Consider the following 24848-nt stretch of genomic DNA (forward strand, 5'->3'; position numbering starts at 1 on the left):
AAGAAGGTCAGGAGCCAAGAATAACTCCGGAGTTTCTGTCCTGAGCAGCTGAGAGGATGGCGGCACCGCCGTGAGGAAGAGACAGATGCAGGTCTAGGAGGTGTTTTGAAGCAAGAATCAGGACTTTTCATTTTCCTGTAAAGCTCCCACTAGGCCACAGATCCTGCATGCTTTGACAGGCTGTGTGTTTTGTTTTCATTAAGTTGCACAGTTTTCCTAATTTCTCCTGTGATTTCTGCTTTGACTTATGGGTTATTTAGAAGTCTGTTGTTTAATTTTCAAATATTTGGAAATCCTCTGAATGTATTTCTGCTACTGATCACATATGTTACAGAGCACATATGTTGTATGATCTTAAATATATTGAGACTTATTTTATGGTTCATAAGGTGGTTTTTCTTGGTGAATATTCTGTGAACCTAGAGGAAATTGTGCATTTTGCTGCTGTTGGGTGCAGTGTTTTGATAAATGTGAATGCTCCTCAGGGAGGTTTTATTGAGCATTTTCCTTAGTGACTGACTATGTTCAGCATCTTTTCTTGTGCTTATTGGCCTTTTGTATATTTTCTTTGGAGAAATGTTTATTTGAATATGTCGCCCATATTAACTGTGTTAATTTTCTTCTTTGTATTGAGTTTACATGTCTTATATTCTAGATAAAGCTCTTTTATCGGATATTATGTTTTTTAATATTTTCTCCATGTCTGTGACTTGCGTTTTCATTTTCTTAATGTGGTCTTTAACGTGCAAGACTTTTAAATGTTGATGAGGTCCAGTTACCAAACTTTTTGGTAGTTGATTGTGCTCTGGTATATCTAAAATATCTTTGCCCAATCCAAAGCCACAAAGATTTTATTTTACGTTTTCATCCAAGAGCTGTGTAGTTTGGGTTCTCACGCTTAGGTCTCTGACCCACTTTGAGCTCTTTCCTGCATGTGGCATAAGTCCAGGGGCACATTCATTCATTTCATGTAGGTATCTGATTGACCCAGCACCATTTGTTGAAAAAAGCTATCCTTTAATCACTGAGCTTTCTTACTGTCTTTGTCGGACGTCGGTTGACCATGAATGTAAGGGTCGGCTTCTCAGATCTCGGTTCTGCCCCACTGACCTACGTGCCTTGGCATGCCAGGACCGCACTGTCTTGATAACTGCAGCTCTGCACAGCTAGTGCCATTTCTCCAGCTTCATTCTTTTTCAGGGTTGTTTCGGCTAGTCTGGGGCCTTTGTAATCACAAATATAATTTAGGATCATCTTGTCAATTTCTGCTAAGATTTGATAGAGACCTCAGTACATTTATATGTTAATTAAGACAATTGCAGTCTTAAAAAATGGGGTCTTTCAATCCCTTATTAATATTTAGAACATCTTTATTTTCAGCAGTGTTTTGTAGATTTTTATGTACAAAAACTTGCAGCTATTTCATTAAATTTATTCCTGTTTTTTTTTTTGCTGCAATTTTGAATGAAACTGTTTCTTTATTTTTAGCCTGTCATCAGTAATGTGCATGTGGAAATAAAACTGACTTTCGAGCATCGATCTTGTGTCTGTGCACTTTCTGAACCTGTTTATTAGTTCTAGTAGGGTTTTTGGTTGTTCTCAACTCCTGAGCATTTTGTAGGAATCACGCTGTCTGTGTGTTAATAGGCGGTTTCCTTTCTTCCTTCCCGGTCTGGAAGCTGTTTGTGTCTTTCTTGGGAGAATGAACTAGACAGAAACTCTCGTTCCAAGACTGAAACAGTGAGAGCAGACATCTGTGCCTCACTTCTGATCCCAGAGGGAAAGCATTTGAGTTTTCACTATCAAGTACAATAATAGCTATTGGGTCTTGCAGGCAATTGTACCAGGTTAGGAAGTCCTCTTCTTTCCCTAGTTTGTTGAGAGTATTTATTGTGGATAGGCACTGGATTTTTCAAATGCTTATCTTCTGCATTTACTGAAACGATCCTGTCGCTTTGGTGCTTTCTTGGCATGGTGTATGACAGCAATTTATGGATGTTAAACCGAGCTTACATCCCTGGGAAAAATGGTCAAAATGTACAGTGTTTCCTGAATATTGCTGAATTCTTTTAGCTAACATTTTGTAGAGAATTTTTGCATTTATCTTAACGGGAGATATTGGTCTGTAGTTTTCTAGTGATTCCTCGTTCCAGTTTGGTATTAAGTTAATATTGGCCTCATAGAATGAGCTGGAAAGTGTTTGCGCCTCTTTTCTTTCCCGGAAGAGTTTGTGAATGTTGATGCCAATTCTCCTTTGAGTGTTTGGTAGGCTTCCCCAGCAGCGCCGCCGGGGCCTGGGCTTCCTCTTGGAGGGAGGCTGCATCACTGGCCCAGCTCTCTTAGACACGTGTTCGTGTTTTCCATTTCTTCTTGCATCAGTTTCGGTCATTTGTATCTTTTTAGGAATTTTTTTCCATTTTATCCAAACCCTAGCACGGCACTGTGTTTGAAGGGGCTGCTCCTCCCTCCCTGGCAGCTGAGCCTGGGGTCACAGCTGGGCGCCCCTTCCCTGCCCGGCTGAGGCCCACAGCAGGTCCAGAGCTGGCTCTCTGGGAAGCTTGGCCTGCACGCCTGGCAGAGTTCTCTCGAGTTCCGTCCAAAGCCTCAGCCCCCAGAAAACAGTGGGACCCGTGGAGGGCGCCCCCCGCCGCCCCAAGCCTACAGGGAGCTTCTGACAACAGTGCCCGCGCTCCTTAGCCCCCCCAGGGAGGGGTGGGCACAGCCCCTCACTGCACACCCTCAGCCTAGTCAAGGTAGGGAGAAGCCAGCTGCCTCTGGTCTCTTTCCACAGGCTTGGCTGCTTGAGCCCTGCCCGCTTCCCGCCTGGAGAGCAGCGCAGGGCGCCTGTCCCCTCCTCCTGTGAAGAGTGTCCTAAGTGCGGCCTGCAGCTCGGCCAGGCCCGCCCCGCCCCTCCCTGCTCCTCCAGCCCACGTGCGGCTGACTCCCACAGGAAGGGTGCTGTCCTGGGGGCTTCAGTGGCAGTGAGCCTCCCAGGGGCTTGGAGTGGCCCAGTGGCTCGTCCACACCTCCCGCCCCGGGTGTGACGGCAGGGTCAGGGCCAGGCCCAGGGCCCGGAGGACGGCTGTGCCTCCATCCAGGCTTTGCCATCAGTCCTAACCTGTGCCTTACTTGCCTTCTCCCAGCTGCTCCACAGGCGAGCAGAGGGCCTGGGGCAGAGGAGGGTCACCAAGGAGGAGGCCGAGGTTGAGGGTCCCGCCCGGCCCAGGGGCTCCTCACTGCCAAGTCGAGTTTGTTGGGTAAACTATTAAAACAGCTTGCTTTCACAAAACCTTTTTATTTTCAAATAATTACACCTTCGCGTGAGGTCTCGCTCAGCGCAGAGAGGCCCCGGGTGCACCTCGCCGTCTCCTGCAATGTCTGTCCTGCGATGCGAGGGCGCCAGGACCAGGAGGCCCGGGTCATGCTGGGTCCTCTCCCGGTGAGGCTCCCTGTGGGTCGGGGGTCCCAAGGCTACAGGCACCTCCCTCCTGCTTCCTTAGGAGCCACGCGCCCCCATCATCTCTCACTCAGACAGCTGCTAATTGAAGCAACTGAGTTTTGGAAGATGGACAAACTCAGTTTTCCCAGAATGCAGGGATTTCCAGTCAACACAAGGTGCTGCGATCCAGCCCGGCCTGGCGAGCGCGCTCTCACCAGCGAGTGTGGCAGGAGCAGCTCGGGGTGTCCCAGGTCTGCGTCTGTCCAGGGGCTGCAGCCTGCTGGCCCTGCGGAAGCGAGAGCCCGCAGGCTGAGCTGAACCCAATCTGGGCTGCCCAGGAACCTCCCTGTGCTCCATCCAGCTCTTTCCCAGGGTTGCAGGGAGCCTGGGAAGACCCAGTGGATCGGGCACCTTGGGGGCTGGTCCAGAAGCTGTCCCTTCAACCAGCTCTGTTGGTGGGGAGGGTGAGAAACCATGACAAACCCTCCTCCAGATGCCACCGTTTCCCTGGTGGCTGGTCGTGCCGGGGGGAGTCCTGAGGGCACGTCTGGAACTGCCAGCGGAGTGCGTGTGGGAGACCTGCAGCGGCCCCAGAGAGGAGGGGGCGCAGGGAGGGCGGTCTCTGGGTCAGGGGCAGACAGGCCCAGGTGCTGGGCAGTAGGGGCCTGTGCTGGGGAGCCCTCCTGGGGAAGGTCATAGCTGGGATGGCAGGAAGCCGTGGGTTCCCCCATGGGGAGTGGGCATTGGGAAAGCCCTAGGGAGGGGCTGCAGAGAACACCGGGCGGGGCCCTCTGCAGCCCAGGCCTCCCTGGCCCTGTGTGTTGAGGGGAAGAAGCTCACAGCAGCGCCGTGCTGTTTGCTGCATTCTGAAGACGACGGAGTCTGCTGGCCGAGAATAAGCACTCGGTTATTCCACCAGTGAAAGTGGACGTTGGAACATCACAGGCACTGCAATTTGGGACACGTAGGCTATAGCAAGGAGAAGGCAATGGCACCCCACTCCAGTACTCTTGCCTGGAAAATCTCATGGACGCAGGAGCCTGGTGGGCTGCAGTCCATGGGGTCTCAGAGAGTCGGACACGACTGACTTCACTTTCATTCTTCACTTTCATGCATTGGAGAAGGAAATGGCAACCCACTCCCCCAGGGACGGGGGAGCCTGGTGGGCTGCCGTCTGTGGGGTCGCACAGAGTCGGACACGACTGAAGCGACTTAGCAGCAGCAGCAGCAGCAGCAGCAGCAGCAGCAGCAGCAGCAGGCTCTAGCAAAAGCCATATGTAAGCCCAACAAACAGGAGAGGAATGGTTACTTTATAGAGAAAAGTGAGGAGGCTGAGAGGTTTGGGGTTTTTTGCTGTTATTGTTTTTAATGAAATCTCCCTGGGAAAGACTGCGACTTCAGGGTGAGGATGGTTTCTCGGCTAAGTCACTGAGGTAGGTGACTTCCTCTAGGAGAAGCGATGCGCTTGTCCGTGGGGGCCTGTCATTGATGGTTCTTTCCTGTTAGCCTTCTTCCATTGTGCTTTGTCACTGGCTGTTGACCTGGAACAAGAAAACAGCCAGTTATTTTACCAGCAACGTGGGTTAATTGTGGAACAGTTAAGAACCGGAATCCAAGACAAACAAAGGTGACCTTCCAGCAAGTGCTGAGAACAAAAGGAACCCTTTCATAGACGAGAGGGGGGCTGTTCTAAACAAGGGTCCATGGGAGAAAACCGGGAGCCGGAAGTGTGGCGGCTTTTTATTCGCTGCCCTGCCTCTCATTGGCTGAACGGTCGCCGAGCGGGGAGAAAACCTCCCTCTGCCTGGGGCGCAGGCCAGCACCTTCCTGTGGGGTCTGCTATTGAGGCTGCCCCCTAGGGCGAGAGCGCTCCCGCTCCTGGTCTCCTGACTGCACCTCCCTGAGGGTTTCCTTGACTAATTTTCGTTCACTGAGGGTTCCCTTTACTAAGTTTAATAAGTTCAATGGACTTCGCCTGTGGCTCAGCTGGTAAAGAATCCGCCTGCAACGCGGGAGACCCGGATTCGATTCCCGGGTCGGGAAGATACCCTGGAGAAGGGAACGCTACCCACCCCAGTATCCTGGCCTGTAGAATCCCACAGACTATACCGACTCTGGGCCGCAAAGAGTCGGGCACGACTGAGCGACTTTCAGACGTATAGGTCCAGTGGCTTTCCTGGTGACGGCAGAGACTCTGCCTGCAACGCAGGAGACCTGGGTTGGATCCCTGAATCAGGAAGACCCCCTGGAGAAGGGAGTGGAACCCACTCCAGCATTCTTGCCTGGAAAATTCCAGGGACAGAGGAGCCCACAGCCTGGTGGGCTACAGTCATGGGGTCGCAGAGTTGGATGCGACTAAGTGGCGTGCGCGCGCGCACACACACACTCGATGAAGACCCCGAGGGCCCCCCTGCCTGGCTCTGCAGCCCTCTGCCCCCCCTGAGCCCGGTCGGCCAGGCCCCAGCCCCACGCCACGGCTCCGGGAAGACAGCCGGGTCAAGTCCGCCCCGAGCCCCGCGCGCGCGGCGGAGCCGCCCGGGAAGGCTCGGCCGGTCCCCCAGGCCTTCGCGGGGGAGCCGGGCGGGGACGCAGCTCCGCGAGCGCCGGGCCAGAGCCGCTCCTCGGCCGCCGCGCAGAGCGGGTAACGGTCGGCGGGCTTCTGCGCGCGCGGCGTACCGGCAGCAGCACCGCCGCCGGCATGCACCCGCGGCCCGCACCGCCCGGGGGCGCCTTGGCGCTGAGCCCCGGCTGGAGGCCGGACGGCGGCGGAGCGCGGGGCCCCTGCTGGCCGTGGCGGGTGAGCGTCCGCCGGCGCCGGCCCAAGCCTGCGGGGCCGGGAGGGCGCGGAGCGCGGCGGGAGACAGGCTCCGCGGGCGGGACAGCTGCGACCCGGCCCCGGCAGCCGCGCCCGCACACGCCCGCCGGCTGCGGGGCCGCGGGGCCGCCGCGGAGGCCCGGAGAGAGGCTCGGCCGGCCCTCCGCGCAAGACCCCGCCGGAGCCCGACCGGGCGCCGCCCCCGCCGGTGCCCCGCGGGGCCTGCGGCAGGGCCCGCTGGTTGCCCCGCGTCTCTGGTGGGTCTGGCACGAGGGCCTCGGATGGGGGCCCTGGACTCGGTAGCTTGGCCCGTCTGAGACCCCTTGCGCCTCTGTCTGTCGAAGAAGCAAGCCACCCTTGACTCTTTAAGGTCACGCAGCACTGACGCCTGGCGCGTCACCGACACCCCAGCACCGAGTGTGTGAGCGCTCCTGGGGAGGAGGAGCCGAGAGCGGGTCTGTCTGTCTGGGGCGGCGGCACTCCTCTGGCCCCTGGCTTCTGCTTGCTGGCACTCGGAGAGTCCGTCTGTCTCTCGCCTCCAGGGTCACCTGCCACCCCTTTCTCAAGCTGGCCTCGGGAGCTAGGACGTTCAGAAACCCATTTGCTTTGGATAAACTTTGCCCCATCATTACTTAAAACTTTATAACGACTTCTTCCGCTGACTCAGGCCGACGTCCCCAGAGGTGCTTTTCTTTTACTTCTGCCACGAATCAGGAGGTTTCAGTCCAGCTGCCCTCACCTTATTTCTGTTATTTCTGACTTTCACGGCCTCATGAAGATGAAAGAAAAACAGTACTCATGTCTCACCGCAGACAGACCTTGTGGTTTTTAAGTCCTTCCCATCACTGATCCAGAACCTGAGTTATGAACCTGATGTCGCTTCAGTAAAATCTGCCTGCTGGCGTCACTGTCCTATCACGAGGCCTGACAGGTCAGGGGGAGCCAGCACCAGCGTCCCTTTGTCCTCTTTAGTTTGTTGTGGACCTGCCTCTCAGGAGGTGTTTTTCTTTTGGTTGAGACAGGCAGCACCCAGGAGCTTAGTTCCCCAACCAGAGATCAAACTGGGCCCCATGCAGCGGAAGCTCGGATCTTAACCACTGGACTGCCAAGGATTTCCCAGTTGGACCTTTAAAGAATTGGTTTTTGCAGGAGGCCTTTAATGCCATGCAAGGAACTTGTAGCTATGTAGAGGTGGGGGCCTGAGCCCAGCTAGTGGGCTGCAGGGCCAAGGTAAGGCGGGAGGAGGCTGCAGCCAGCACACCCAGCTGCCAGTCATTTTCCACACCCACACCAGGGCCAGAAAAGTTCTCCCCATGGGTTTCATTCTAAGTGGATCAGTATGGGGTGTCGGCTGCGGCCCCCACTTGGAGGAAACGTCCCCGGTTCAGAAGCAGCAGAGCCCCATGCTGCCTCGGGAATTGCTCCTCATCCTCCCAGAGTCTGACACGGCAGGAGAGATTGCTCGCTGTGCTCCTTTCAGTAAAATGGTCGTTGTCTGTCCCTCAGAAATGGAAGCAGCTATCAAGGTTACAGCGGATGGTAGTCCTCTTCCTGCTGGTGGTCCTGATGCTCTTCGGCCTCCGGTCCTATGTCCACATGGCTGACGAGTGGGCAGGTACCAGCTGCATGATCCTCGGGTGTCCTGAGGGCTGTCTAAGGGGCGGCACAGCAATCTGGCAGCGGCAGGAGGCCTAGACTTCAGCGCATTGGCAGGAAGTGAGATGAGGAGGAGCCTAGAATGTCCCCAGCCCCCCGCTATAAGGTGGCTGTTAATCTGCGGCGTGTGGCTGTTGCCCAGATGTCTGCTGTGAGAAGCGGCCTGCCGTCCGGCCGTCTCACATGAGACCCAGGTCCGAGGGCGCACGCGGAGTGTGCACGCGCTGTGCTGCAGGCGCTTCCTGGCACGCACTGCAGCGCTGGGAAGGAAGCGCAGGTGCCGGTGCCGGGAGGAGGGCAGCTCCCTCCTGGGTTCTGCTCGTGGCTCCTTGGAGGAGGAAAGCTGCAGAGCCCCCGCGGGTCACTCCCGTGAATGGCCCGTGTGCCACCGTGGGCCCTCCTTGAAGTGGAAAAGATAAAAGCCAAGTGTTTGGGTTGTGGGTGGGGATAAAGACAGAAGCTGCCAGGAGCTAAGGGCAAGGTTTGCGTCCCTGTGGCACTCTGGAATCCCTTGACCTGCCCTTTTTGGAGGTCCCGGCCTGTCCCATTCTTTGCAGGAGGGCTGGCTGTGTAGGTGCTGTTTCCGGCGCCGTGTGACTCTCCTCTGGGCCTTGAGGCGTATTTGAGATAAAATAGACTCTCCTGTTTAGCTGTGGACAGCAGGTCGGCGGCAGCATGGCAGATGAGACCAGCAAATCCTCCCGTCTTGCCAGCTCCTCAGAAAGCAGCTGAGAACCCAGAGGCCGTGGCGGGGCTGTCGCCTCAGGTACTTGGAGTAAGCTGAAGGTGGAGGCATAAGTGGGGTCCAGGCCAGAAGCGCTTCAGCACAGCAGGGGCTGTTTGCGAGGGACTGGGAAGACTTCTGCTTCCTGCTGTGCGTCTGAGGTTTTAACCTGCGCCGCCTTGCTCTGGGCTGGTGGGACGGAGGAGACGCGGAGGGAGGAGGAGGGCCATTCTGTCCTCCGTCCTCTTTGCCTGTCTGGTGCTCCGGGTCCTTGGGAGGTGAGAGAGACCGTGCCTTTTCTCTGGGAGCTACTGGCCGGGAGCAGTCAGGCGGGGGCTCCCCTCTGGACCTGCCCAGACGGAGGTGCTGGGGCCTCCGCCTCACAGTGGGGTCAGCAGGGAGGAGCGGGAGTTGGCAGGTGCGTGGTGCCTGCCATCCAGAAAGGGTGGGGGCAGGGGTGAGGCCGTGTCCTGGGGGGCCCCGAGCCGTTCAGGGGGGCGAGCGGGGGCGGGGGAGCAGGTGGAGACGAGGGCGAGGGGTCAGCCAGAGCCAGGGCAGGTCCCACCCCAGGAGAGCGGCCGGCCTCTGAGAGCCCAGGGTGCTCTGTGCCAGGGACACACTCCCGCGGGCTCGGGTGTCCAAGTGCCCAGGCGCCCCCAGGGAGAGGCTCTGGGACTGATGCTGGCCTCACGCCCCACAGGCTGCCTGCTCTCACCCCGTCTTTCTGCAAGGTCTGTGTGTGAGAGAGCCGGTTTCTCCCTTTAGAGCCAAGCGCGTTCCTCCTGTCACTTCTGTGACCACTCTCGTGTGCTGACTTCACGGTCATGTGCCAGCAGAATGTGGCTGTCTCTCCCCCGAGAGACACGTTTCCACACCTCAGCATCCATGACCTGGACGCTGGTGTCCAGGAGGGGCCTGGAAATGAAGGCGTGAACATCCACGTCTCCTGTGGAGCGAGTCTTGGGGCCCCTGTGCATGCTGAGGCCGCTGGCACCTCCTCTCTGGGTCTGATGCCGACACTCGTCCCCGAGACCTGCTTCATCCATGGAGCTTTGTTTCGGCCGCAGCTACTCTCGTGATCCAGGGGCCCGGCTCTGTGGGGTTTGGATCTTGGAAGGGGGTGACTTCACGGATCCTCCGCCAGGGTGTCCATGGGTGCTGCAGCCAGAGGCTTTTCCGGTCACGAGTCTGTGTCCTTGGGAGCTGGAGGAGTTGCTGTCACAGCCGCTGTCGGGGGCTGGAGCCAGGACGAGTGCGGCCTCGCACAGCGCTGTCACTGACTGGCCGCCTCTGCCGCAGCCTTCCGAGGCTGAGGTGGGAGTCCCGGGCGCAGGCCTGGGCAGTGTTCTCTGTGGCTCCATCGACGGGGACGGGGTGGTTGAACCCTGCCCTGCTACCCTTAGGGTCTGACTCCCAGACACGCTCTGGCCAGGGGCTTAACTGACTCTCCAGGGCTACACTCGCCCATAGGCAGAGCCTCCATCGGAGGCAGAGCCAGGAGCTGCTGAGAAAGGGGCTCCTCCCGAAGCTGCACATCGTATGAAAAGCGGAAATCATTTCCTCTAGGAAACTGCAACTGCTCAGCCAGCCCACAGCGCTCCCTGTGTGGCTCCGGGTCTGACTGGGGACGGGGTGCGTCCTAGAAGCGGGATGGAATCATTGTACGAGTGACTCTTGTCTCTGTCCAGAAGCCCCAAAGGCATTTCCGACGAGGACCCCCCAACCTGCAGATTAGAGCGCCCAAAGGAGACTCCCAGGAGAGGAGGCAAGACCAGGCCCAGAGGAGGGCAGAGGTGGTGGGAGAGGCTGGCTGGGGAGCAGAGGCACAGAGAGACGGCCTCAGGTACCCGGAGTGTCAGAGACGGCCTGAACGTGGGAAACCCAGAGGCCTCTTTTGGTGTTTTATCCCCTGAAAAATAAAGAGAACCAGCCTGACACATAAGGATAGCTTTCCTTTGTCACAGACTGTGCCCGTGGGGAGCAGGGTCAGGGACTGCTCACTTGAGGTCCCCCGTGTAGAGTGGGAGGCTGAGCGATCCGCCTCTGCTCTGAGTTTGATTCTCTTCCTCCAGGTGGAGGGGAGCAGGGACCAAGCCGGAACAGGGCCCCAGACACCCTCTCAAGAAGGCAGAGTTCTCCAGCTGGCCTTTTCAGCAGCAGGCCCTGAGGATTCGGGCCCATCGAGGTAGGGGCTGCCTGTGCCCTCTGGGCCTCAGCTGGCATTCGTTCTGACGGGCGCCGCGTTGGGCATACTGGAGAGCTGGGGTAGCCGTGCAGCTCCTGCCTTCCCTTGGAGCATGGGCACCGGGGGTCTTTGGGGTCAGGCACTCTTCAGAGCCTTGGTGACGACGTCTGGCCCCTCCGCGGCTGACCCCCCATATCCAGTGCAGCTGCAGGGGGCTGGCCTCTCGCCCGTGTCCCGGTGACAGGCCTGGGTGGAGCTGTGTACCTCTGTCCTTCGGGGACCCCCCCAGACTGATGGCTCTGGGCAGACGTGCAGGGCCCTCAGGCTCCGGCGTGAGAGGTGAAGGGCCTGTGGGCGGCGGGGCTCACTGAGCCCCATGCAGCCTGCACACTGTGGTCCTCACCTCCCCGCTGAGGTGGCGGACTGTCCTGTGCCCATTCCATAGACTGGAGAACTGCGACTGTGCCCTGGCTGGGAGGCTCTGCTTCCAGCTCTGGAGGCCCCCAGGGGAACCAGACAGCCAGGAAGCGGTCCTGTGGCCACGGCCCTGAGGGACACAGGCCGGGTTAGCGATGGACGACGCGACGTGGTGTGGACCGCGGCCGGCCTCACCGTCACGGAGCCCGTGCGTGGTGCAGCGTGGACGCTGCTGGCTCTTTGTGCAGTGGCCCACCTCTGATGTGCTCCGAGCCCCGGGAGGCGTCTGATCAGCCTCGAGGTGTCAGCTCCGTTTGCTCCTCCTCGGAAGCTCCCTCCACTGACGGTAGACGCAGGCCCCAGCCGACGAGACCGTCTTGTCAGGGTCACCAGGTTTGATGTCCACACGCCAGGCGGCACACCCAGGCGTCCTGGGTCCCCTGCTTTCGCTCCTTCACTCTTTCCTGGAGGCTGGTCCCTGCTGGGACCTGGTGGAGGCTGACCAGCCTGGGCCAGGTGGCAGTTGCCGCTTGAGCCTTCACTGCAGCCTGAGGTGTCCCCGGGGCAGGCTCACTGGCTGTGGGGCCACAGGGCCGGTCTGTCTGGGTGCCCACGCCCTGCTTTCCTCCTCCCAGCCTCCCAGAACGCGCGCCAGAAGGCTGTGGTAGACGCCTTCCTCCACGCATGGGCTGGATACCGCAAGTTCGCCTGGGGCCACGACGAGCTGAAGCCCCTGACCAGGTCCTTCAGCGAGTGGTTCGGCCTCGGCCTCACGCTGATCGACGCCCTGGACACCATGTGGATTCTGGGGCTAAAGAAAGGTACCTGCTGTCCCTGCGGTGGGCTCGAGTTCGCCGCGCGTGACCCTCGGGCCCGAGTGAGCCGGGTCTGGGAGGCGACCACGTGCCGCGTCCTGCCGGGCTGTGCTTCCCCCTGTCCTGGCTGCCGGCGTGGCTGTGCTGGCCGCAGGCGGATCTCTGTCCCCACACATCCGTGCGCCCTGCGCCTCCTGCAGAGCGCCGAGTGTGCTGGAGGGTGGCGTCCAGGGGTGTTTGCAGCCGCGTTTCCGCTGCGGTCAGGAGGGCCCTGTGGTGGGAGGCAGCACGGGACCCGACGCGGTGGCCGGCCGCGCCGAGTCGCCCTCGGTCCTTGTCGGTGCAGACAGGGTGAGGCGGGTGACGTGTCCCCAGGTGTCTGGCCTGGCGCACTCACGGCCCTGTTCCGCCCGATACTTGCACCGCAGGCCTCCAGCCACTCGCTCTCTCGTGCTTCTCTGTAGCGTGGCCTTGACGTCGAGCACTTGTGCTCACGCTGCGCGGCCTTCCCCCAGCTGCACGCTGGGCCTGGGTATTCTGTGCGGTTGGAGGACTCCTGGGCCCCCCTCTTGCATGAGGAGGTGATGTCGGAACCCTGCAGGGATTTGCACAGCCCCGAGGGCGCGGCCAGGGAAAGGCTGGCCTGTTAATTTTCCCCTGTGTCTCTGCTGTTCCACGTGGCAGAATTTCAAGAAGCCAGGAAGTGGGTGTCCAAGAAGTTACGGTTTCGGAAAGATGTGGACGTCAACCTGTTTGAGAGCACCATCCGGATCCTGGGGGGGCTTCTGAGCGCCTTCCACCTGTCTGGGGACGTCCTCTTCCTGAAGAAGGCTGTGAGTGTCCCGGCATCGGGTCTGTTCACGTCCTTGGGGGACTGGGGTCTCAAGTGCTCAGCAGTCAGTGCTTTTCTCTCGGGACTGGGCTGTGGCGGGCGTTTGTTTCCAGTTCTGTCTCCTCCCGCTCTTGAGTCTGTTTCTGAGCACGTGGGTGGCTGAAGCAGCATTGGGCCAGCCTGCTGCCTGCCTGTGAGGTCATTCTGAACTAATTGAGTCCAGCTCGGTTTTGTAGCTGGCCAGGGTTGGGCCACGTGAAGCCAGCCTACTCAGGTCTGTCCACTGAATTTGATGAAAACGGGTGTTGGGCTTACCATCGTGTCACGGAGACAAGGCCGCCGAGCAACAGGAATCGTTGACTCATCGCTGTGTTGTGTATCAGGAGGATTTTGGAAATCGGTTGATGCCTGCCTTCCGAACACCCTCTAAGATTCCATACTCCATTGTAAACATTGGCACTGGAGTTGCTCACCCACCCCGATGGACCTCTGATAGCACGGTGTCTGAGGTGACAAGCATTCAGCTGGAGTTCCGAGAGCTCTCTCGTCTCACGGGGGATAAGACGTTTCAGGTATGGCGGGGCTCTGCCCCCGGCTGAGGACTGGGGGTCCTGCGGGGCCGTCTCTGGCTCCTGGAGGCGACTGCAGGTCTGCGTGGTTGTGGGTCCTGGGCCACCAGAGTCGCGTCGGTGCTGGTTCCTGCCCCACGTTCTCCTGCAGAATCGCATTTTCTGGTGGTGCCGGAGGCGCAGATGGGAGAGGCCTTGACTGGAGGCTGAGTCCTCTGCCTGGCCTGCCCCGCGGGTCCCGACAGCTGGCGGCTTGTCCTGCCGCGCTCGGCGTGGCCTGGTGCCACTTGCCGCCATCCTGGGCCCTCCTGCAGTGCTGAGGGCCGCCTGCTGTGTTGTGGCTGAGTGCCGCGGGGTGTGTTGGAGCCCTGGGTTTTGTAGTCAGGTCAGCATAGGTGACGTTGTCGTCCCATTTTGGCATCCAGACTGGGCCCCGCACACAAGTGTCCTGGCTGGGCAGCTGGCGAGGTGTGCCGGCGTGGCTCCTCCATGGGGGGGCAGGGCAGTGCTGACCCCTGAGTCTTCCTCCCAGGGAAGAAGTCCTAATTTGAGGACCTGGACTGGAAAAAGGCCTCAAGCATGTCAGGGATTGCTATAGTCACAGCAGTCCGCAAGGCTGTGAGCTTCTGTTCACTACAGGCTTCCTTGGTGCCCAGATGCCTCCTTCAAATGATCCAGGGACCCTGGCATCTGAGCCCAGAGGACAGAGAGCACCTGGGTGGGTGCTGAGGGGCCCACCCCCCTTCGGCCTGTGCGCCTTCATTTCCCACACTGCTCTGCCTTCCAGAGCGGCTTGGCAGAGTGAGAGGCTTCAGCTGATGTAGTCCCTGCTGCAATCGCCGCAGCCCTTCCCAGACCAAACTGGAGAAACCGAGGCAGGAAGGGTGCTGGTTACTTATACAAGATCAGAGGTAGTGGGAGATGGGGAATCCAGACCCACAGCATCTGCCCTTGAGTCTTTCCTCTTCTATTTTCTACCCATATCAATCTGTATTATTAAAATGAGTGGAAAGCGAATATCGAATCTGCAAGCCCTCTGCCTGTCATGGCCTCCTTTAAAAACACACTCAGCAGAGACTGCAGCCCGGTGACTGCCCTCTGCGCAGGCCGCGGCGTCGAGCACGTTCAGACCGTTGTGTAGCCATCATCGCCGTCACCTCCCCAATCCGACCCCCTGCCCTCAGCTAGAGAGCAACTCCCTATGCTCCCGGGTCTGGACACAACCATCTACTTTCTGTCCCCATGAAAAATACTTTCATGCTTTAAAATTTTGCCTCTTTCTTTTCTTATTGTGGTGAGAAAATCACGTAACGTAAAATTCGCCATCATAAAACCATCTTGAAGCATCCAGTCCATAAGTGTTCAATCTGTTCACACAGCTGTGAAGCAGATCTCCAGAACTCTCCCGTCGGATGAGCTGGAGCTCTGCACGAATTATGTAGCGACTCACTTCCTTCCATTCTCTGTCTCCATGAAGTGTCCTGCTCAAGGTCTGTCACCAGGTAGAGTCATACAGCGTCTCTCCTTGTGAGTCTGGCTCATTTCACGCAGCGTAGTGTCTGCGGGCTTCATCCGCAGAGCAGCATCACAATGTCCTTCCTTTTGAAGACTGAATAATATTCCACTGCACGGATGGACCACACTTCGCTCTTCCATCCATCCATCAGCGGGCACTGGTTTGCTTCCACACTGTGGTTACAGGGAATGATGCAGTTCTGAACACAGCTGTGATAGCATCTGGTTAGATGTAATCCTTAGAACTGCAGTTATGAGAGCGTAAGGTCACTCCGTGCTCAGTGTTTTTGAGGAAACGCCACGCCACTGTCCCGAGCGGTTGTCCCATTCTGGATTTCCGCCAGCAGTGCACAAGTGTTTCAGCTTCTCACATCCTTGTGACACTTGTTTACTGGGGTTTTTTGTTTGTTTGGTTTGGTTTCGGTAGTAGCCACTGAGGTAAGCGTGAGGTGGCATCTGATTCTTGTGGTATCTATTTCCATTTCATTAGTGATCAATGATGTTAAACATTTTTTCCTATGCTTATTTGTATGTCTTCTTTGGCAAAATGTCTGTGAAAAGCCTTTGCCCTCATGTGAATCAGCTTGCTTGGGTTTTTTGTTGCTGAGTTGTAGGGATTCTCTGTGCATTCTGGACAGTCATCCTGACTCAGATATGTGGCACGCCCATATTTTTCTCTCGTCTGCACTTTGCGTGTTTCCAGTGTGGATGGGGTCCTTAGATGTACAAGAGGTTTTCATTTTCAAGGAGTCGGTCTCTCGTTTCTGCTGCCTGTGGATTAGGTACTGTGTTCCAGTCCCTAGATGAAGTGTGGCCTGTCAGCTGCCACCCTAGGTCAGGGAGCCTCTGCTGATGATGGAGAACACACACCGTTCACGTGAGGTCCCCACACACCCAAGGGCAGCTCCGCGTGAAACTACTTGCTCATGAGGGTCACTTGCAGACACACGGATTGCCAGGTGCGGTGGTTGCGAGATCGCAGAGGGGTAAGCAGCTCACTCCGGGGAAGTGTGCACACCGATGGGTGTGTAACTGCTGGGTCCGGACGACTGTGAGGAAGCGTGCACAGAGCCTTGGGGGCAGACACACGCGCTGCCCCGGCTAGACAGGAGCCCAGGGCAGGATGGGCCTTGAAGGGGGAATAGATGTTCCCCGGTGGCTCGGGACTTTGGGGCCGGTGTCATCATTTGAAGCAACCTTGGGCTGGGAAACAGACGTGCCTGCCAGCCCTGCAGGGAGTGGGAGCACTCAGCCATCCTCAGGAGGGGGTGCCAGCCCCACAGCTGCGGCCTCTGTCCTGGGTGGAGGCTGGGAAGGGCCTTGGGGATGAGTTCAGACCCGCGGTCGGCTGTCCAGGCGCTGAGTCAGAGGGCAGCCCCTCTGCCCAGCCCACCCGCTCACCGCCCCCGCCGTCTGCCCCAGGAGGCCGCAGAGGAGGTGACGAGGCACGTGCATGGCCTGCACGGGAAGCTGGACGGGCTGGTGCCCATGTTCATCAACACCGACAGAGGCAGCTTCACCCGCCTGGGCGTGTTCACCCTGGGCGCCGGGGCCGACAGCTACTACGAGTACCTGCTGAAGCAGTGGATCCAGGGCGGGAAGAAGGAGAGGCAGTGAGGCCTGTTTCTCTGCTTTCGGGGCGGCCCCCTGGGCTCGGGCTGGCGGGGCCCTCTGTGGGGAAGGGTGCTTCTGTCCATCCTATATGCAGAGCAAGGGCTGGCCACCGGCGTGGGCAGACAGGGCTCTTCCCTGGGGCTGGGGCTGCTTGGCCATCGGCTCCAGTGGGCGGCAGCCAGGGCCGTGTGGGACTCCTGGTGCTTAGCGCTTTGACACTGAAAACTCACACGTTCCCAGGGAGCAGCCTGGTCGCTCCTTGTCCAGTTATAAAATAGAGATGAACCCCAGTGGGGCGCTGGGGTCCTCTCAAGCCTCAAGCCTGGGGTGGCTGTGTCCCAGGAAGTGTCACTGACTGGGGAGCCCTCAGGCTGGTTCAGGATGAATCAGGCTGGCCGAGGCTGGTCTCCATTGGCCCCTTGGGGCTGGTTGGGAGGCACTGGCCTCACTGGGGTGGCGGCAGCCCAGAGGCCCGAGAGGCTGACCCCCATGGGGCTGGCAGGGCCGGGCCTCGTAGATCCCAGGGGACGGGAGCTCGGGGCCACGCCCTGTTTGTGGACCTGAGGGCTGTGCGCCCGCCTGGCTAGAGCACACAGGCCCCGCTGGTCTGCACAGGCTGCTGGAAGACTACCTGGAAGCCGTGAACGGGATCAGGAAGCACCTGCTCGCTAGATCCGAGCCCAGGAAGCTGACCTTCGTGGGGGAGCTCAACCACGGCCGCTTCAGCGCCAGGATGGTGAGTGGGAGCGTGTTTCCCTGATCTGGCCTCAAGGCAGCTGAGGACCCAGCCTCTGTGCTTGGTGTCTGGTGGCTCGGAGTGGGGACGACCGGGGGAACCTCGTGGTCCTGGCCGTGGAGCGTGGGTGGTCCCGGGTGGATGTGGGTGTCCCGTGAGAGCAGCAGGAGCTGAGGTCCGTGGGGAGCCAGGGCCCCCACCCCAGAGCCCGCGCCTCCTCCAGGCCTCTGCCCTGCTGTCTGTCTCTCCACGCTCTCGGGGAACCCCCACTCCCAGTTGCGCCCCCTCCTGCTCTCCTGCAGGCAGGGCCCCGTCAGCCTTTGAGGTGGCCCTTCCAGAAGCTTCTCCCCTGCCTGTGTGGGGCCCCAGGCGCTTGGCCTGCAGCTCAGCCCCCTGTCTGAGGCCTGACGGCGCTGGACCCGCTGATGAGGTGACCCTGTGGTTTCAGGACCACCTGGTGTGCTTCCTGCCGGGGACACTGGCTCTGGGTGCCCACCACGGCCTGCCTGCTGAGCACATGAAGTTGGCCCAGGCACTCATGGACACCTGCTACCAGATGTACCGTCAGATGGAGACGGGGCTGAGCCCCGAGATCGCACACTTCAACCTGCACCGCACGAAGGCCGTGAAGGACGTTCAGGTCAAGGTGAGCTACGCCGCGCCCAGGGCTGGGCCAGATGGGCATGCCGGGGGCACCTCCTGAGCCCGCGTGCCCCCCCAGGCGGCCGACAGACACAACCTGCTGCGCCCCGAGACCGTGGAGAGCCTGTTCTACCTGCACCGCCTCACAGGCGACCGCAAGTACCAGGACTGGGGCTGGGAGATCCTGCGCAGCTTCAACACCTACACGCGGGTGAGCCCCCGCCGGGCCCCAGGGCCTCACTCTCACCTCCCAGGGGCTGCACCAGGAGGCCCTGCCCTGCTGTGAGGGCCCGGGGGGTCGGGGCGTCCGTCTCTCCTCTCTGGGGACAGCTGTGTCGGCGCACAGAGCGTGTCTCTGCTGGGCCCTCCGTGTGGCCTGGGCAGCATGTTTGCGCCCAGCGGGTGAGTGACCTCTGGGCCGCTAGTCTCCAGGCCAGGGGCCACAACCAGCACCACCCCCTGCTCTGCCCAGGGCCCACTGCCCACCCTGGCAGGGCTGAGACTTGACCTTCGCCCTGTGGCCCCTGAGGTGGACTCTACACCCCTCGGGTGGCCTTGGGGCCTTTGTGAGGCCTGCACAGGTTTTGGAGGTGGCACTTGGCATCTGGTCACTGAAGGGAACCATGGCTACCCTCCAGGTGGCCATTCCCCCTGTGGGCTTTGGTGTCCTCCCCGCCCCAGACCCTGCCCTAGGGGGCCGTGTGTTCTGGGGTGGGCCAGTGCCCCGGGGGGCCGCCTCTGGCTGGCAGCCCTCCAGAGGGCAGAGCCAGCACCGTGACTTGCGGCCTCGCCTCTCGAGCAGGTCCCTTCGGGCGGCTATTCTTCCATCAGCAATGTCCAGGACCCCCGCCACCCCCAGCCCAGGGACAAGATGGAGAGCTTCTTTCTGGGGGAGACGCTCAAATACCTGTATCTGCTCTTCTCCGACGATCCTGACCTGCTGAGCCTGGACACCTACGTGTTCAACACAGAGGCTCACCCCCTGCCCATCTGGGCCCCCTCCTAGGGCGGGATGGCTCTCGAGTAGGCGCTGCCCAGGAGGCTGATACGTGCTGTCTGTGAGGATGCCTGTCGGCAAGGCCCGGGCCCTGGCCTTGGCTGTGCGGTGACCCCCCAGCTGGCGGCACGTCTCCGGGCCGGGCTGGTGACGGAGGCCGGCGGGCCGCAGGGCCGGGCTGTCTCGGGGCCTCGTGGCTGCCTGGGGCGGCCCCTGGGCGTCTGGTGCTCTGCCGCTGACTCTGCTCCTCGCCTGGTTCCTGCTGGATCACCGTTTGGAACACGTGGGAATAAATGGGCGGTGTGATTCTGGGGAATCTTGTCCACTCAGCAAGTTTCTTCCTTCTTCCTAGAAAATCAAATCAAATGACTACATTCCTGAAGCCTGAACACTGTCCTGCTGCCCTGCAAGGGCTTCCTCGGGGTCCTGGGCAGCTGGTCACCCCAGGCCACTTGGGCCCCGAGCCCGTGATGTGATCAGAGATGGGCTGAGGGCGCAGCCCAGTGCAGCCCAGCTTCAGGGTCACAGCCTGTGAACACGCCTGACCCAGGGGCTCAGGGCGTCCTGACCTCATGGGGCTTCGGGCTCCTGGCTGGCTGTGGTGTTTACATGTTGGACTCAGGGATCCGCCCCTGCCTTTACAGGGCTGGGCAAGGCTGGGAGGCATGTTCACCAGCTCCCAGCCCAACAGACGGACTTCAGTTGGCATGGAAGCACGTATGCTCTGTGAGGTTCCCCATGTGTTTGCACTGGTCTCTGAAATGCTGGGGGTAGATTGAGACACTCCAGGCTTTTGGGTCCCAACTCTATGTTCTGTGCACTGAAAGTCATATTCCCCCCCTTCAGAAATCCTAATCCTGTTAGGTATAATGAAAAACGTCATCAAAAAGTTCACAAAGCCTAAGACAAGGGGAGGTTGCAGCCGCAGGGCAGAGGCGGCAACTCCCAGCTCTTGTTCCCCCAAGAGAGACATGCACACACACAAAACCAATCAGAGCCAGCTCTCAACAGCAGCAGCAGCGAGATCACAGACAAAGGTAAGGCAGGAAAGTGCTCCACCCAAGGGAACAATACTAGTTGGTAGCAACCATCCCGGAAGAATTTCAGACCCCATAATTATTAGAGAGCAACTTTAAGAGAATTGTTTAAAAATGCGAGAGGAGAGCTTCTCTGGTGGTTCAGTAGCTGAGAGTCCACCTGCCAAAGCAGGGGACATGAGTTCGATCCCTGGTCTGGGGAGATGCCCCCTTCTGAGGGTCAACTAAGCCCGTGTGCCCTAGAGCCCATGCTCTGCAGCCACAGAAGCCGCCACAGTGAGAAGCCTGTGCACTGCGGTGAAGAGTAGCCCCTGCTCCCCACAGCTAGAGAACACCGTCACATCGCAACCAGGACCCAGTGCAGTCAGAAGTAGATGACGTTTAAAACATGCTAGAAGAGCTCAAGGAAAAATGCTCATGGAGGTAGAGGAAATCCAAAACAATGAGAAAAGTTACTAACAGAAAGCAAAGGCTCAGAGTGAAAAGCACAATCACTGAAAGGTCCGTTAGGGTCAGCAGCAGAGTCAAGCCGGCAAGAGAGAGAGAGCTGGAGTCGGTGTGTGAGAGGCCAGCCCAGTCCAGCCCAGTCCAGTCGCTCAGCCGTGTCGACTCTCCGAGACCCCATGAACCCCAGCATGCCAGTCAGCTGGAGTCGGTGTGTGAGAGGTCAGCCCAGTCCAGTCCAGTCCAGTCACTCAGCCGTGTCGACTCTCTGCGACCCCATGAACCGCAGCATGCCAGTCCTCCCTGTCCATCACCATCTCCCGGAGTTCACTCAGACTCGTGTCCATCGAGTCCGTGGTGCCATCCAGCCATCTCATCCTCTGCCATCCCCTTCTCCTCCTGCCCCCAATCCCTCCCAGCGTCAGGGTCTTTTCCAATGAGTCAACTCTTCACATGAGGTGGCCAGAGTACTGGAGTTTCAGCTTTAGCATCATTCCTTCCAAAGAACACCCAGGATTGATCTCCTTTAGGATGGACTGGTTAGATCCCCTTGCAGTCCAAGGGACTCTCAAGAGTCTTCTCCAACACCACAGTTCAAACGCATCCATTCTTCGGCACTCAGCCTTCTTCACAGTCCCACTCTCATGAGCAGAGAAAACAACAAACACCAGTAAGCAGAGGCCAGAGAGCCCTGGAGTCCCTTCCTATGGGTCCCATGCGTGCCTTGTAGTAGTTTCAAAGGAAAGAGAAGAGGGAAAAATGAACAGTTGAAAAACTTACCAAATGCGATGAAAGATACGAGTCTACAAATCAAATCCAAGAAGTCCAGTGACTTCCAAGAATCAAGTCAAAGAGACTGACACCAAGGCACTTTAATAACCAAATTGTTGACAGAATCTTGAAAATAGCACAAGAGAAATGACTGCTCTATAAAAGCCATCTTCCTATTAACAGATAATTTTTCATCAGAAAATGATAGAGATGGACTTCCCCGGTGGCCCAGTGGTTATGGATTTGACTTCCAATGCAGGGGACAGGGGTTTGTTCCCTGGTCCAGGAACTGAGATTCCGTAGCTGTAGGGGATCTGTGCACACCTGCACCCTACACCCAAGACCCGCCAGAACCAGAAACAATCAACTTCAAACAGAAAGCCGTAGAAACCAGGAGGCAACGGCGTATTTAAGGTGATGGGTGAATAAAGTTGTCAAGCAGAGTCCTGTGCCCAGCAAAGTTGACCTTCAAAAATGAAGAATTCAGGGCTCCACTGGTTCAGGGACATGAGTTTGAGCAAGCTCTGGGAGGTGACGAGAAACACGGAAGCCTGGAGTGCTTCAGTGTGTGGGGTCACAAAGAGTCGGACATGACCAAGCAATGCGACAGCAACAGCGGCGTTCCCAGACAAACAGCGGTGGAGTCTGTTGCCAGCAGACCTGCCCTGCAGGAAATCCTCACGGTGTCCCTTCCGATTGAAATGAAAGGACATGAGAGAGTACCGCCAAGCCACAGGGAGAAATAAAGATCTCAGACAAAGGCAAAACTACGGGCAAGTATCAAAGCCAGCATTATATTTTTGGTTTTGACTCCACTTTGTATTTACTATAGGATCTGAAAGACAAAGGCACGAACAGCGATTACAGACTTACGGTGCTGTGCCCAAATGTGTGGATATGTGATCTACAACAACAGTGTAAACCAGGATTGGAGGCGCTTTGGAGCACAGTGTATGTGTGTGATCGAGTGAAGTTGTCGTCTACTTAGGGACATTGTCATAAATTTAGGACGTTAACTGTAATCGCCCTGGTAACCAAAGAAAGTATCTGTGATATACATACACAAGAGTCTCTAAGAAAGCTACTAGAGGTAATAAATTCAGGAAAGTTAGATTAACAGAAAAAAAAATCAGCTACGTTTCCATGCGCCTGCAATGAACAATTCAAAAGGAAATTAAAGAAGCAATTCCACTTTAAACAGCATCTAAAAGAATAACTAAAAATAAATTTTACCAAGGGGGTGATTTAACTGTACATCGCAAACTATAAAACATTGCTAATGGAAATTAAGACTTAAACAGGTGAAGCTCCAGTCCTTTGGCCGCCTCATGTGAAGAGTTGACTCACTGGAAAAGACTCTGATGCTTGGAGGGATTGGGGGCAGGAGGAAAAGGGGACAACAGAGGATGAGATGGCTGGATGGCATCACCGACTCGATGGACACGAGTTTGAGTGGACAGGGAGGCCTGGCGTGCTGTGATTCAGGGGTCGAAAAGAGTCAGATATGACTCAGCAACTGAACTGAACTGAACTGAGGTAGAAAGGTATCCTTTGTTCATGGGTAGAAAGCCTTTTTTTTTTTTTTTGGCTGCACCACTCAGCTTACTGGATCTTAGTTCCCCAACCAGGGATAAAACCTGGCTCCAGCAGTGAAAGTGGAGAGTCCTAACCTCTAGACCACAAGGAAGTCCCGGGAAGACTTGATTTTAAGATGCCAACACTACCTAGAGTGACCTGCAGGTTCAATGCAGTCCTGATCAAAATTCCAACTTTTTTTTTCTGCAGAAGTTGCAATGTCAATCCTCAAATTCATATTGGATTGCAAGGGGCCCTGAATAGCCAAAATAATCTTGAAAAAGCAAAAAGAAGAAACACATTTCCCAAGTTCAAGACTTCCTACAAAGACACAGTATTCAAAAGAGTGTGGTGTTTTCATGAGACTAGGATCGACATGTAGACCCTGGAAAACGAGAGTGAATCTAGAAATAAGCTGATCGATATGCTGATGTTCAGTCACCAAGTCATGTCCGGTCTTTGCAACCCCATGAAGCAACCAGGCTTCCCTGCCCGTCCCTGTCTCCTAGAGTTTGCTTAAACTGATGTCCGTTGAGTTGATGATGCTGTCCAACCATCTCATCCTCTTGTCCCCTTCTCTTCCTCCTCCAATCTCTGCTAGCATCAGGGTCTTTTCCAGTGAGTCAACTCTTCACACCACGTGGCCAAAGTATTGGAGCTTTGGCTTCAGCATCAGTCCTTCCAATGAATATTCAGGGTTGCTTTCCTTTAGGGTTGACTGGTTTGATCTCTTTGCTGTCAAGGGACTTTCAAGACCCTTCTCCAGCACCACAGTTTGAAAGCATCAATTCTTCAGCGCTCAGCCTTCTTTATGGTCCAGCTGTCACATCCATACGTGACTCCTGGAAAAACCGTAGCTTTGATTAGACAGACCTTTGTCGGCAAAGTGATGGCTTTTCAACACCGCATCTGGTTTGTTGTAGCTTTCCTTCCAAGGAGCAAGCGTCTTTTAATTTCACGGCTGCGGTCACCGTCTGCAGTGATGTCTGTCATTGCTGGGCACTGCTCAGTCGTGTCCGACTCTTTGCAACCCCGGGGACTGCAGCAGACCAGGCTTCCCTCCCTTTCTTTCACTGTCTCCTGACGCTTGCTCAAATTCATGTCCGTTAAGTTGATGAGGCCATTCAACCATCTCATCCTCTGTCATCCCTTTCTCCTCCCACCTTTAATCTGTCCCAGCATCAGGGTCTTTTCTGGTGAGTCGGCTCTTTGCAGCAGGTGGCCAAAGTATTGGAGTTTCAGCTTCAGCATCAGTTCTTCCAATGAATATTCAGGATTGATTTCCTTTAAGATTGACTGGTTTGCTCTCCTTGCAGTCCAAGGGACTCTCAAGAGCCTTCCCCAACACCAGAGTTCTGAAACATCGATTCTTTGGCGCTCAGCCTTCCTTATGGTCCTACTCTCACATCCACACATGACTACTGGAAAAACCACAGCTTTGACAAGACCTTTGTTGGCAAAGTGATGCCTCTGCTTTTTAATACGTCTTCTAGGTTTGTCATAGCAGTGATTCTGGATCCAAGAAAGTCTGCCACTGTTTCCATTTTCCCCCATCTGTTTGCTTGTACATAATCAGAATAATCTCTGCACACGGAAGGACACTGTCCCAAGTGCACAGGCCCCACAGGATGGGGGAAGATAGTCTCCAACTAGAAATCCAATAAAGGTTAAATAACAAGAATATACTTTTTAAAACCTCTAAAACTCAAGAACAAAGTCTCTTGAAACACAACTAACAAAAAAACTCAACCCCCTCCCCAATTAAAGAACAAAAAAACACAGCAAAGAATAAACGGTGGAAACACTTTTTAGGTTAAAAGGGCACATTATATGTATAATCTAATACATGTACACGCATGTCCACGTTGACACAGCTGCGGGTGGCGCGGAGGCCTGCCTGGGGACCCCCTGCCCCCCACCCCTCGAGACATTCCTCCAAAGAAGACTTACACAGGCTCACAAAGGGCCCGAAAAGGTAACATCACTAGTCGGGAAGACGCCAATCAAAATCCCAGTGAGAGACCCCTCCCGCTGCGGCAGCGCTGCTGCTGCTGCTGCTGCTGCT

General features: G+C 56.9%; 1 protein-coding gene and 1 long non-coding RNA gene across 2 annotated transcripts; one reads left to right on the plus strand and one right to left on the minus strand.

The window, feature by feature from the left end:
* Positions 1-3279: 3279 nt before the first annotated feature.
* LOC132659539 (uncharacterized) lies at positions 3280-6987 on the minus strand. Its single transcript, XR_009600067.1, has 2 exons — positions 6887-6987; positions 3280-4980 (listed from the first exon to the last, which is right to left on the minus strand). It is a non-coding gene; the product is annotated as an uncharacterized LOC132659539 (long non-coding RNA).
* A 431-nt stretch (positions 6988-7418) lies between these two features.
* LOC105605821 (endoplasmic reticulum mannosyl-oligosaccharide 1,2-alpha-mannosidase) lies at positions 7419-19272 on the plus strand. The gene is made up of 14 exons (XM_060411625.1): positions 7419-7431; positions 7585-7869; positions 8561-8676; positions 10323-10531; positions 10707-10819; positions 11311-11451; positions 11743-12057; positions 12736-12884; positions 13267-13455; positions 16390-16580; positions 17197-17317; positions 17766-17963; positions 18039-18170; positions 18762-19272. Exons 1-14 carry the CDS (start codon positions 7419-7421, stop codon positions 18963-18965), a joined length of 2376 nt encoding a protein of 791 aa, XP_060267608.1. The 3' UTR covers positions 18966-19272.
* The last annotated feature ends 5576 nt before the right edge of the window (positions 19273-24848 follow it).

The sequence above is a fragment of the Ovis aries genome, chromosome 3, assembly GCF_016772045.2.
Source record: "Ovis aries strain OAR_USU_Benz2616 breed Rambouillet chromosome 3, ARS-UI_Ramb_v3.0, whole genome shotgun sequence".
NCBI classification, from domain to species: domain Eukaryota; kingdom Metazoa; phylum Chordata; class Mammalia; order Artiodactyla; family Bovidae; genus Ovis; species Ovis aries.

Bases quoted from the DNA above. Each gene is read 5' to 3' on its own strand.
- LOC105605821 (XM_060411625.1), top strand. The intron at 7,870-8,560 runs GTACCAGCTGCA...TCTCCTGTTTAG, and splicing joins CATGGCTGACGAGTGGGCAG to CTGTGGACAGCAGGTCGGCG. The intron at 13,456-16,389 runs GTATGGCGGGGC...CGTCTGCCCCAG, and splicing joins CGGGGGATAAGACGTTTCAG to GAGGCCGCAGAGGAGGTGAC.